General features: G+C 36.3%; 1 protein-coding gene across 21 annotated transcripts in view; it reads right to left on the bottom strand.

Moving 5' to 3' along the window:
* Heph (polypyrimidine tract-binding protein 1 heph) overlaps positions 1–14,070 on the bottom strand; it is a 364,683-nt gene that overhangs the window by 96,284 nt on the left and 254,329 nt on the right. For all 21 annotated transcript variants that reach the window (XM_083103263.1, XM_083103264.1, XM_083103265.1 and 18 more), the window contains one exon: positions 12,556–12,660. In XM_083103263.1, the coding sequence (XP_082959389.1) occupies positions 12,556–12,660 (105 nt within the window). The remainder of the gene's footprint in view (positions 1–12,555; positions 12,661–14,070) is intronic.

The raw sequence follows: 14,070 nt of genomic DNA, 5'->3' as shown, positions 1-14,070 counted from the left end.
GGACCTGTTAATACATTGATGGAATATCACCATGGGGAGGATTTTCATTGCTTTTAAGGAGAAAGGAGTTTGAGACAGATTCGAGGATAAACGGGATGGAAAGTGCTGATTATTGATGAACCGTTCGTGCCTTTATAACCATCAAATATAAAGGGTTTTTCGACTAACTTGTACACGTGTTTAAACGCGATGGAAATCGAATCGATTATACGTGTCCATTTACGATGACAAAGATCTAATCCTAACAAAAGACACTCGAATGATTAGTGAAACTGAGGTACACAAACTTGGTCCGACAATGAAAGTAAATGGATTGTTGGTAATATGGAGTCCTATAAATCGTGATCAACGTTAGTTCGAAACTATGACGATGACGTCAATCAATAAAACGCTCCGGCTGCGTATAAACTAGTTCAATCAATTTTCATCGTGTTTGGTATTATTGATGAAATATATTGCAGATATCAATCAAGCAATTATGATTTTGGGAGAATGCAGAGTTAATGTGTAGATAAAACTGTAACATTTGTGTAATTAACAAACTATATAGTAAATTATAGTAAACTGTAATGAAAGAAGCTAATATCATAAATTGAAATTATGTTGATATAAATATCGTATACAAACGCGTTAATTGCATTTTCGGTTTCACTTTACTTAATTATTGCTCGACTTTCGTGCGACACGATCGCTCAAGTTATTAAACGCGAGTTACGAGCTCCGTATACATAAACTTAATGACACGATATGCGTAACTACATCGACTCAGGTGGAGCTTGTCGATGTGCTTCGAGGATGAACTGAATTATTACCGTTGCATCGCCATATCGATTAAATGCAAATGAAAAGAACGAGCTTTTATCATTTGGCAATAAAATTATTATTCAAGCTTATCGACGCTTTCTAATTTCACACGCCACTTGCACTTATGTGGTATACAAATGAAATGCGTATATTTATTTAAAAAAAATGTGCAGTTGATTATTATATTAATTTTCGTGACATTTTATTCACTATAATTATACGACGTAAAAAAAAGGTCTTATCGCTGTCAATCCTAATCGTCTTGAGATATGTTTGCGAAATGATGCAGAATCACTCGTTGCGATTAATACCGTAGCGCAACTCTATATTTACTCTAGAATCCCCAATAGAAGGAGAGTTCAAACATAAGAGTAAGTTCTGACAGCTTAGAGGAGAGAAGGACGGGGAAACTTATCGGGATATCAACATTTGAACGTGCTGCAAATTCGAGAATTCGATCCGGGGCACGCGTTGCCGGAGGTAAGCTCCAAGTAGAACGAATGCAGTATATTGGAGAAAAATATTTGTCGAAATATTATTAACTGTAGGTTGTGTGATTCACGATACGATAATTCAAAACGCGATCGCGGAAAATTTCCGGAAAAATCGCAACGATCAGAATTGATGTATGTCAGAAAGCTGCTTTTATCGAAAATTTTAATATAATAATGTTATGTCATATTGTCATAATTAGACAGAATTGTGACGAAATCAAAATTTTTTTCTGTTATTGATGTTATCAAGGAAATATTTTGAATTTTCAGTAGAACAACATGCCGTGAAATTTTACGAATTTTCATGCTTTAAGTATAGTAATTTTCTCTTTTTATTGTATATTGTAATGAAAACTTGTGTATATTCAATATATTATTCGAGTTTTTTCAATACATTTTCATTGAAATTTAATAATTTATCAATATTATAATTAATATCTCTCCCTCATAGTAAGTTAAATTATTATTAATAACAAATATTAATAACGGGCTTCGATATAACCATAATCACTGATACATAATCAGAGATTCTTCCGTCATATGTATAGTATAGCTCAGTTAATAATGATTTCATTAGTATCCAATTGGCAAGCCCTCCGATTAATATTAAATTAATGGTAATTAATTTTGGAATCTGTATTTTAAATATAAATCTCGACGCAACCCAAAACATACTCTTACAAGTATTAATAAGAATTTTATATGTACATATGTATATATTTCATATAAATTTTTTTTAATCATATATAATCTATTTTACGATGACGTCAACTATCTACTGTATTCTAAGAGTTAATTATTAAATAAGAATTAATTATTTTCTACTGGAAAGAAGATTAAAATTGTAAAACGTTGCAAAAGAAGAAAAAAATAAATAAAGTCGAACGGTACATTTTTAAAATTGTATTTGATTGTAAAAAAAGTATTGAGGATTCAAGAATTGCGGGGCTTTGTTTCTGGCATTCCAATTCCATTTGCATGAAAGCGATGTTTCGAATGGTACGTTAATTACGCGTGTACCGAGTTCCATGCATAATTATGGTAATTTTTTTTATCTACGAGAAAAAGTAATTGAATAATAGCTACGACTAAAGCAATATGTGTACGTATGCGAGTTTGTTCTTGTAAAAAAGAGTACTGTGCTTCAAAGTGAGTTCCAACATTTCAATGACACACATACATTGCGGAAAACTGGAAAAATTTCTTTTTCTTCTTTTTTCTCAGAAAAAATAGACTATTTAGAACGAATTCGCAATTCAGAATATTTTAGGCGCAGTAGTTACGATTATACTTTGAAGAAATTGTTCTAATTTTACTATGCTTCTGAAATACGTAACGTTGAAATTTAGAACAGAAAACAAAATTTATTAAAATGATAGAAAATGGTATAATTGGGAAAAAATATTTGATATTCCAAATAAATCAATCTATGCGGTCAATATGGATCAATTTTATTCAATATTAAATTAGCTGATTAGATATTTTTATATATATGTATGTATGTAATAAGTTTTACTTTTACGGATAAATATTATTGCAAAGCATCATTTTCTGCAAAAAAAATAAACTAAACAGATAATTTTATTTATATTTACATAACTCATTGCAACAATTAATACCAATATCGAAAAAAAATAATTTCACAGTGAATTAAAATAATTTAAGAGATTTACTCGTCTGATCCTAATATTGGATGAATGAGATCGCGATTTATCTAAATTATTCGCGAAATTAACTTATATATGCACACACATCTTTATTCGTGTTTTAGGAAAGCGCGATTTGGCACGACTCCAGCAGTTTTGAATCTTAATAGGAATCTCGTTACTCATTTCCCACTACTTTGTAACTCTGATTTTCCATCCGATTGTCCACGCGATAAATCGCATATCCGTTATGCTTCGCTTCTCTAGCGATACGTCCGAAATATATCTCGAATCGAATCAAATTTATAACATAACAATTTATAAGTTAGCGCAGAAATTTTACAAAATTCAAGTTAAAAAGTGATAATCAAATTTCTACAATATTGATAAACATTACGTTGATTCTATAATAAGCTCGAGACTAATGAGTGACAAGATTTTTCGGAAACGAAATATTCTTCTCCACGTAATTCTGCGGTATGAAAATATTCAAGTGTGCTTCCTTTCTCGTTTTATGGAAGCTGCTTTAAAGCTTCGTCGCGTCGACAAACGTCGATAAATTCATCGTTGAGCCTTCATATTTTCAAGGCAACTATGTCGCGCATCGCGGAAAAGCGAACGACAGACTTCCTCTCGTTTGCGCGCGCGCTAGAAGCTTTCCTCCGGTTCCATCCGATAAGTGGCACGCCTCTGATGCGAAAGAACGTTTCCGTAGTTGCCGCTTATCCGGCAAATAAAGGCTGTCGTAAAGATAGGACGGAGTTGTCGTTCGTGCCGTTAACGTTACTTTTGCCGTTATCGAGTTCGTTAGCAAACGTGTCAGTGCATTAAATCCATGTAATAAGAGCGTAAAAAAATTTCCCCTCCCTCATCCGGGAAGAGAAAATAGCGACCGCAGTAACGACTGCTGGTTCGCTAACAAGATAAAGATGTTCGTGCGTCGATTGCGCTTTATGTAGAGGTTGATTGTTATCATTTATCGGCACAATTGTGGATGTAAGTTGTATAACTGCATATATTTTTAGACATATTCTCTCGTTATACAATTTACAAATATTCATTATTTAGCGTACATAATAATTTTCTATAGAATAATATGAATATATGATATGTTATTGTATATTATTATAAATGGAGTAATATCATTTTAAAAAATTATCATGTAAATAGAAATGCGTTAAAAAACGAAACGTGTTACCCACGTTTTGCGTATCGTACGATAATCACATTTTTCACGGGGAAACCGAAATGTCAGTCAGTCGCGCGATTCATCTGGCGATGTTCGACGGGGGACAGCTGCGGGTGGAAGCAATTTATCTAAACGACGGCTTTGTCAGGTCACTCGGACTAAAAGCACATATATCCCACTCGTAATATTACTACACCATCGGAGTAGCCATTACGTTCGCGCTTTAATTCTTTTATACCTTTCAGATCGGCGTTATTGACCCCTTCTACCCTGCTATCGTCGGTTCTTCTACCTCTTCTGAGCTCTTTATATATTGATATCGAGAGTACTTCGTGAATCCATATTGTTAGTGACACTTGCCGAAAAGAGGGATATATAAAAGAAGCAAATTGGTAAAATCAAGCGGTCCCACAAAGAATATTTTTATTTTATTTACACGCTTTTTGACTTTGATTCGTCGATTTAGATATTTTATTCGATGTCAATCTATCGCCGTTTTTGGGACCGACAGAATCACGTCGGTAATTGACGTAATTAAATGATTATAAATTTGTCATTATATTACACGATATATGAAAAAAGGAAAGATATTTATATATAAAAATTTAGCAAACTGAATTGAAGATTAATTCTATTTATAGACGGGAACAAGGAAAGGAATGTAATATAAATATATAAATATCAATTAAAGCGTTAAAGTAAGATTCATACTTTCCTTGAAAATAGTACGTTTTCTAATTTTTCTCAGACATATCGCGCCTATTATAGATTCGACGATATTTTTAAATGGATCGTTATCGGTATATATCGATGTATGAGAACACTGCCGGGTCGTCTATTTCCCGACCAGCATCGTGGCTCAAATCAGTCGTAACCTAATTCGACGATCCTCTTCACCGTCTATTTTGATTCGATGTCGCTTGGATTTGACACAAGTACTATTAATTGATGTTGCTAAATGCGAGGCGGTGTCTCATCGGACTTTGAACAGATTGGCATGGGATGCAGAATTCTACGTGAAACGTGATTGAAATTCTGCCCAATTTCGCGCTACTCGAAACACACGGCAAATATTAATTATTTTATGAGACAATTTTATACAAACGTACGCGTAAGATTATAAAAAATTCTGAAATTTGTCCATACATACTATCCGAATTATAAACTATTAATTTATCCCATTGTAACGTCTCTACATAATTAGAATAAATAAAATCGATTACTAAAATGTTCGAGGTCTTTCCGCTTGAAAGATCGCATTTCATTCCTAGAAAATGAATAAAAATGTCAGAAATTCGCCGAAAGAGACGTATTCAGCTGCGCGCAACTCGAATTAATCGCCGTGAGAAGAAATATTTGCCGGTCGAGTGGACGTGCCAGTGATACTTTGCCCGGCGCGGCGCGATACGATACTGCTCTTGAATCGAGAAATCGAGATTATCCACACGAGGGACGGCTGGCATTCGAAAATCGTGCCCGACGTTCCGGTGCATTCGGAGAGAAACATTCCGGCATGAAATATGTCAGATACGCCAGCGAGAAGTTCCAGTCCGGTTTCAGACGTCCCGCGCCGGCGATTGGCCCCCCTTCCAAATCCTTCTCCATCCCCCTAAGGGTATATATACGTTTTTAATATAAAATTCCGGGATTCGCGGAGGAGAATGGAACGGAGAGGCAACTTGGCGTACTGCATGCCGCCAACAATCTCGAATACTTCGCCGCTCCCGACATGGCTACGTCAACTTATTGGTAGCTGCAAGTAAGCGCGTGAGCACATGGACACATTCTTCCAACGGAGAATACGGAAACGAAGAACGTACAACTGATAAATTCCGCGCAGATGCGTAGAAATTTTTCCAACAAATATACATAAAATAGTAAAAATGTTCGGACATTAAAATATATGTTTGAATAAATCATAGTATAATAAAAATCACCAATCATTTGCACAGGAAACAAAGTTAATTTTTTTTCTCAAATAAGGTTACTGTACATAGATAATAAAAATATAATAATATCCGATAAATTTTATCGCGTTATAAAAATATTTGAATATGTAACGTCTAGAATACGTTCTGAATTGTTGGAATTATAAAAGAGAGAGATTCACGTTGCTTTTGAGATCTGAAATGAATTATATTTTGAAGTCAAATTTTGAAAAATTATGATGCCTGTTTCTCGCATAACGTAAACTCTTAAAAAATTGAAATTTCCGCTCTTTTTTATTATATATATATATATATATAAAACACTTTACGTTATAATCAAGAGAAACTAAAATCATTTTAAAAAAACAACAGCGGAGGAACTCGAATGTAAACTTCCTTGGGCGCTTTTAAAATTATGTTACTGTCCCGGAAATGGAAACAACGATTTATCCGGCAAAAACAACGTTCATAAAGTTCGTCGCTCGTGTTGACCTTCCGTCGTCCTTAATCGGGAAAATGGGAACATTGCGACATCGTCAAAAAAGAGAAATAAGTATTCAATCTTTTCGTACATCGCAAAGTTGACGTGGTCAGCTAGTTATGCCTGTGTGGATCGACGTAAATCGTTTTTACGAATATGAGGACTGTAAATTACTGTCTACTTACATATTGAAATTCCCGTTATATCAAAAATAAATGATTAACGAGCTATGGCAAATAAATGGATTATTTTCTCGAAAATAAAACACGCTGAAAAATTGGACAGGCTTTTAAACGCATTTACATGATTTACTTACGAATAGAGAATTAAGAGAAATATTCATTGTGGGACGGCGTGCAAATCGTGATAATCATAAGTCAAAGATGATCGAAACAGAAAAGTAAAGGGCCGCGAAGAAGCAATAATCGACTAACATTGTAACACCTTTAACGAAGCCTTGATGTTCTCTCCAGATCTTCTCTCTCATTTTTATCCTCTAGTGTCTGGACACACGCGGACGCGTGAATAAGTGGTGACATGGCTACCATTCGTGGATAATGGAACGGAACGAGGTAGAAAATGGCACATCAAAAAGAAATGGGGACAAAAGAGATCCGTTGCCGTCCTAATAAAGCGAACACGCTGAAACGGTTTTTATCGGTCAGTTCGTCCCAAGTTTTTGTCCTTTATTCTACGAAATTTAAGAATATTCGAATAGCTGTCACAGAGGAATTTAAGAGCTTAAACGAAAAAGGCTGAACAAAAGTGTAAGTAAATTTGTAACAAAGCCTACATTCTTACAACATATCTAAATTTATATCTTTTTATTATACTTTTTCATTTTTCTATTTTTCAAATGAATTCTTTGATGATGATTTATTTTAATCGTTCTTGATAATGGTATAGATGAAACATCTAGAGTACGTTAAATTAAAGTAGGTTAAAAAATATTATTGAGCATCGATTATTTGCTATAGAAAACAGCCGATTTACGAAAAGTTAATTCACGATTCATTAAACGCATACGGAACAATGGAAGATTAAATACTGAATTTTCGAAAGAATCGCGATGGTCTTCATCATGCGGCTGTAACTGATGGAAATACAAATTGCGATATTAATTTTATACGGGGTATTATTTACGAAACGGAAATGGAACGCTGATAGAGACGTATTTACGTTTCAGCGGGTCCAGTTTCGCGATTATTAAAATTAGCAATTCACAACGGCCGGAATGTAAATTACACGGTCCTCATTAAGCAGAGCGTGCAACTAATCAATTTATATACCTGCGTTTAATCCGCGTTTCCACCTCTCCTCGTACGCCTCAACACGATTATTCACGCTAGATGGGATCTTACAGAGCAAATTAAAAATCCGTATTAAAGCGGATTCACATCCACTTAGCAACGTTATAGAGTTAATGCCGCATTATACGATTTTCCGGAGAGTATAAGCGTCCGTCCGAGGAAGGACACAAACTCGTATTACATTGACCTATCGGAAAAGAATTATCGTCTCGCCAGTGTTGCATTACATTACACTGTATGTTACATTTAAATTTTTGCGACGAAATTTTTTCAGATAATATTATCACACTTAAAGAAAGCGACGATTTTTAGAAAATACAGTACATATGCTACTTACATGCACTGTGCTGTTAGTCTGAGAGTTAGATAAAGAATCCCAAGTGACCAGCGACGATCGAGAAACCTGTTCAGAGACTCGGCTGCTTCTCGATTGATGTGATATCCTAACCGGATGGAGGACAGTCGTTTCGCAGAGATTTGCCGAAGAGGAGGACAAATCTACAGGCGAATCCGGAGCGATTGATATCAAGAGAAAAGCTCCGAAGGCAAGGTGGTAGAAATATGACGGCGAAAGGTTGTACCTGCTCTCTTTCTCTCTCTCTCTCTCTCTCTCTCGAAGCTTTATTCAGCCTGGAAGGCGCAATGAATGGGAGCTTCTACGAGCTTCACGAGCGTACCTCTTCAGATCGTCTACGAACATCGGCAGGACTCTTTTCCTTTTTCTACTCCTCCGTCCGTCGCGCTTTCAAGAGAAAAAGAAATTCTCGCCTTTCCTCGTCACCTTCCTTTTTTCTTGCTCTTCGACTCTTCGCACCCGCGGATTTTGCACTCCGCAAGCATCATGAAATAGTGATTCTTCAGCGCGTCGCTTTCTTTGCAGTGAGATTCATTTGCGTGATTTTTGCGAGCGTATGTTATAAAGAAGTTAAATAATCGATTTAAGAAAAGAGTACAATTTTTCCATCTCTCCTCTTCTCCTCATATTAACTCATTAGGACATAAAAATATGTCATATAATTAAAAAGAAATAATGCAAATGGAGATTTTAAAAATATTTCTGGTTGTAAGTTAATAAAACGTTAAAGCAGAGAGTTTTTGCGCGGCGCGGAAACGGACTCTGAAAAACACACGAGGGGGATTATTCTATAAAAAAAAATAGAAAATTGCTAAAAGCGAAAGAGCCAAAAAGAGACGTTAAAACAAAGAGAGAGAAAGAGAGAGAGAGAGAGAGAGAAAGGGAAGATTGGGAAAGCACCTGCTGTATCGCACGCTCGCAATGATAGCGAGCAGATGATGTACGTCGGTCAGCGAGTTTCGTGGGGAGAGAAAGGAAGATGAAAACATACTCCCGGATTGTAAAAAGACGCTTCCCTATACGTTTTCTTAACCGCGCCCCCTCTTCCCTGTCCGCAAGAGCGATCGACTTTTTTCTTGCTCTTAACAGATTTCCCGCCAATGGCGGACGCAGCGCGGGTTCGATTTCTTCTCTGATAAATTGCACCCTCCAGACCCTTTTCCCAAACGCCAATTTATATTAAGTAAGAGGCATATGTGTTATGGCAAGTTTCGTTCCGAAATATATACCGTGGATCGAGACGAAATTGCTTCGACCAGAGGCAATCCCGTAACCGAAAGGAAAAGGTCCCAAAGCTATTCTCGCCTATGTTTAGGAACGAAATCAACAAATTATGGTTCTGATCACCTTGCATCGACACGAAATATAATATCGAATATTTTTTTGAAATATTTCTAGAGAAGAAACTGATTCTTTTTTACGAGATAGAAGCAAGTTATATAAACTGTAATAATTTTTATTTCGTTATACGTTACAGTCATTACATAAATCGATTTATAAATCGATTTATATTTATATGATGTCGTAGTAAACAAATTTTAGTTTTTAAAAATTTCTGTTAACATTATTCTTGTTGTTTTAAGTATGCTAATGTAGCGAGGATTGCCGCAGCCATTCCGTGGTATTTTTCGCGGTATTTTTTTGCGCGCCGCGTAAATGTTGCATCTTCAGCTGGCGCGTAAAGCAAACGTGTTCATAGTCGACAATGGCTAGTAAAATTTCCTCGAGTTTCCCTTGTCGCGAGAGACTTTTCGTCGGAAAGTAGAGCGCGTACATTTTCAAAGTGAAAGGCGACAAACCGAAAAGACTTTGATTTTGTCATCAAATCCGTCCTCGTGTTAAAAAGCAATCTTCTCGTAAAAAACACGTTTCATTAATGATCGACGATAAGTTTTACATACGTATCGCCATTATAATATATTCTTGCATCTTCTCGCCGAGATATTCATACGCTAGAAACATGTCAGGCGACACAGCATGATTATTTTCATTTCCGCGAATGCTCTGTAAACAGCAGTGTTTGTTGTTGTTTGTAATTTTATGGCAAAAAAGAGAAAGAGCGTATAAGTTCTCGGCTAAATATAATTATAATATGTATAAAATTAATTAACATATATGTATAATTTCTACAAGAAAATATTATTATATTTCCTATATAAATAATAAGATATCAAAGAGCACAGTAAAATGTTGTTTTGTAGTTTTATAATAATTAACATTTATTTTTTCGTGTAATTTATACATTTATTTCGAACAAGGAAAACGATATATTTTAGAGGATATTTAGCTGCTAAAAAATAGGACTAGTTGACTTTCCGCTCCGCCAGTTGTTTTAACGAGGCTATTAAGATTGCCTTGACATTTTTAAATGGCATTGTTTGTCACAATCAAAAATAACGATAAAGTTCAAGGAAAAATAACGCATACGTAAACCGCACGTTTCGTCGATTTGTACCGCATTGTTAAAGGATCGCGCGCTTTGCAGAGAATTCCGTTATTCATTCCTAACGTTAAAATACGAGCGATCTAATGCGAGAACGCCTACATTTCGCTATCAAACTATTAATCAAATCGTATCGACATTTTTCGGTGATGCAAAAACTCGCCGATTCAGTTAAACAGGGATTTCGGTAAATTCCGCGGAAAATGAAAGCGGAGCGCTTTACATATCTCGCTCACAGAGCTTTGCCTCTGTTTGAGGCTACATATATGTATACGAAAATGATTAACGACGCCCGGGGAGGAACGAGGTCGAACTTTTAGACTACATCCGGTGGTGCACGTGCAACCGAGTGATCCGAGACATGGCCGTGTCTCCCGATGCGGTTTTCAAACACGCCGTCGACGTCGTTTGCGTTCCAGAAATTTCACCATTTTTTCGTGTCTTCGTCGAAACGACGTGTGACGACGTCGAGTATACGTGACGAGAGCAGGTGCGCGAGAAAAGTGCCGTTCCGTCCTCTTTCCCGTGACGAAGCTTACACCGTAAACGGCTGTCGCCACGATGGCGCGCGCAAAATATTAATTAAGGTACGTTACCTCGCTAAAAGACCGTATTTTACGTCGCATTTTTCCTTCCCCTTGCGAAAATGTTACTCTTTTTTTAATTCCTGATGGATTGCGCGAATGTATAATCTCTGTTTTCGAGAAATCGAAACAAATATAACCGTCCGAAAAAATATCGATACGAAAAATTTACCGACCTTTTATATTCGATGAGATATAAAGTTGATCTCTGAACCGACTATTAATTTTTTCAGCGGGACATAAATACAGTGTGCTCTTGATGGCATTCACAAAATAATCTATACTTTCGCGTAAGTAGATCGATTAATAATCGTCAGACTATCGGACGGTTATTTTTTCTCTTTACTTTTTTCATGCGAGGCGCAAGGATTGCGTCGAAAATTAATTTTGCCCGGAGAGATACACATCGATAATTTCTCTTCGTCTATCGGTAGTCGATTATCTCGCGATACACACACACATACATACGAGATTAATTAATATTTATCATATCTCTGTTGACGCGCATTGTTTAAGAATAATAATCGGCCGCGGTGAAAAATTAAGTTCCCTCCACATCGCGAGTTCGTTCACCGACAGTTTTTGTCGCGTCGTTTCGTCAAAAATTTCTACAACAGCGAATCAGCGTTAGTCGACTTTGTTCGAGGAAAAAAAAAATAAAAAAGGAAAAACGATTTCCCGGTCTCTTTGATGGACAGCCATACGTTCGTTGCGATGGGAAAGCCGGAAGGAACGCGAGAACTCTTCGGGGAACGCGAAAGCGACCGATCAGATTTCAATGGACGCATTTCAATCGGGGTCACTGCATACGAATTTCTCTTTGGTATGCGATGATTTATGGTTCGTTGCGCGTTCTGGTTGCGGTCGGTTCGCCGTGAGGCAATTCGGGGGAGAGAGAAAGAAGAGAGAGAGAGAGAGAAAAAAAAGAGAGAGAAAAGCTCTCCCAAAAAGCTCCACACGACTGCTTTCCGCCATCGGTGAAATGGACGGACCAAGAAGGAAGTTATCGGCGTTCCTTGTATTTTATTCCGCCATACTACGTGTATTATTATCGTAGCCGAAATCGAAAAGGGGGATTTTCTTTTGAGAAGAGCCGCGATATATAAAATATGAATTTGCGACTGTGTATTCCGAGAGCATTTCGAGAAATATTGTAAGTGTGTGTGTGTGTGTGTATAAAACTAGAAATAATTATATATAATATTCTCCAATAGTAGGTTTTCTCTCAATTAACTAAGTCAGAATTCTTTAATATTTTTGGGGCTCGTGAAATTTACTCATCGCGGAGACTACTCGCTGATTTAATTAAAAAAACACTCACCTTCTTGGCGTCATTGTTGTTGTCGGCCGCGTGATGAGGTTGCGGACTCATTGAAGCACCATTGCTGACTGCCCCACTTTGCGACAGAAGCTCGTCGCTACCCCTCTGTAACAATAAAACACATTCGTGTGATATAAATAGCTTCTTCAGAGACCATGAGTTCTCGATAAATTCTACTTTGCACGTGATGTGTATTTCGCGTCTGTACGCATGTAATTCAGGATTACACTGTAAGAACCGCCGTTCGCATAAATCTACATTACGACGATCTCTTCGACGTAGCATAAAATATCTTTGAATGGCGCGGATTGTAAAATGTTATCGTAATATGGAAAAGAAAAATAGAGAGAGAGAGAGAAGAGAGAGCGCAAGAAAATTATAAAATATTTGTAAAATAATCAGTTAGTTTCGTTTCGCGAATACTAATCGCGCCGTCTCGATTTTATCCTCGAAGCTTTTGAGCGGAATTGAAATAAATTATCGCGTCGAGCATCTCTCGATTACTTAAGAAGTGGAAAGAAGCAAATCCTCCCATTTGACGTTCCGTCCTTAGAGCGTTGATAAATCTCGAACTTGTCGTCAAAAGAAATCAGGATCAGGAAACGTACTACAGCAAAGTGTGACACGCTTTTAAACATAAGTCTGAATCTAAATGCTTAACGGAGTCTTCTCGGAAACGGAAGTACGTTGCGGTCAGTCGAGTGAGGAGAAAACTCTCTTTCTCTCTATCTCGAGATATTAATAATTAATCCTTATGCCTCTCTTTGCGAATCAACATTTGTGAAGAACATCCTCTTTCGACTCATCTCTTGGAATCGTTAATCGTCCTTCTGTACACAATTACTATAAAAAACGATTTGCAGAGGCAAAAGCAATTGAAAAACAGGTACCATATTTATGATATTTCAAAGTAATTAACTATAAATTCAATCGGATTATGACACTTTAATAAAATACACATTACACATAAAGATAATCTATATAAAATAGATAATGATATATTTATATATTACAATGAAATTAATTATCGTATAAGATAACAATGATAATGATATGCTTATTTAATAAAGATAATCTATGTAAAATAGATAATGATATATTTATATATTATACGTATATATAAATATATCATTATCTATTTTACATAGATTATCTTTATTAAATAAGCACATCATTATCATTGTTATCTCATATGATAATTAATTTCACAAATGTGAAATACGCACTTCTCGCTTATTTATGGTTATACGAATTCTTACGACTTCTTCATTCATTATATAGTCGCGGTTTTTCGTCGTCGACATCCACCGTCAAACAAGAACGTAGCGTGTATCGTAAAAGAGCTTAACGAAATATTTATCGGACCAACGCTGCATTTATTCACGAATTATGGGTTGCATTATGCAGTCGCGGTCGGAGACGCACTTCCTTAAATCTGCAGGTGAGCTTTGACAGCGAGAGCCTTCACTGTTACCTGTTTGCATGGCCAAACGTGTGTGGAGGATAACTCATAAC

This window comes from Camponotus vicinus, unplaced genomic scaffold, assembly GCF_025532165.1.
Source record: "Camponotus vicinus isolate PSW18456_S1 unplaced genomic scaffold, iyCamVici1.0 SCAF_6, whole genome shotgun sequence".
Lineage (NCBI taxonomy): Eukaryota > Metazoa > Arthropoda > Insecta > Hymenoptera > Formicidae > Camponotus > Camponotus vicinus.
Note: the sequence above shows the minus strand (reverse complement) of the source record. Positions and strands in the feature narration are given on the sequence as shown.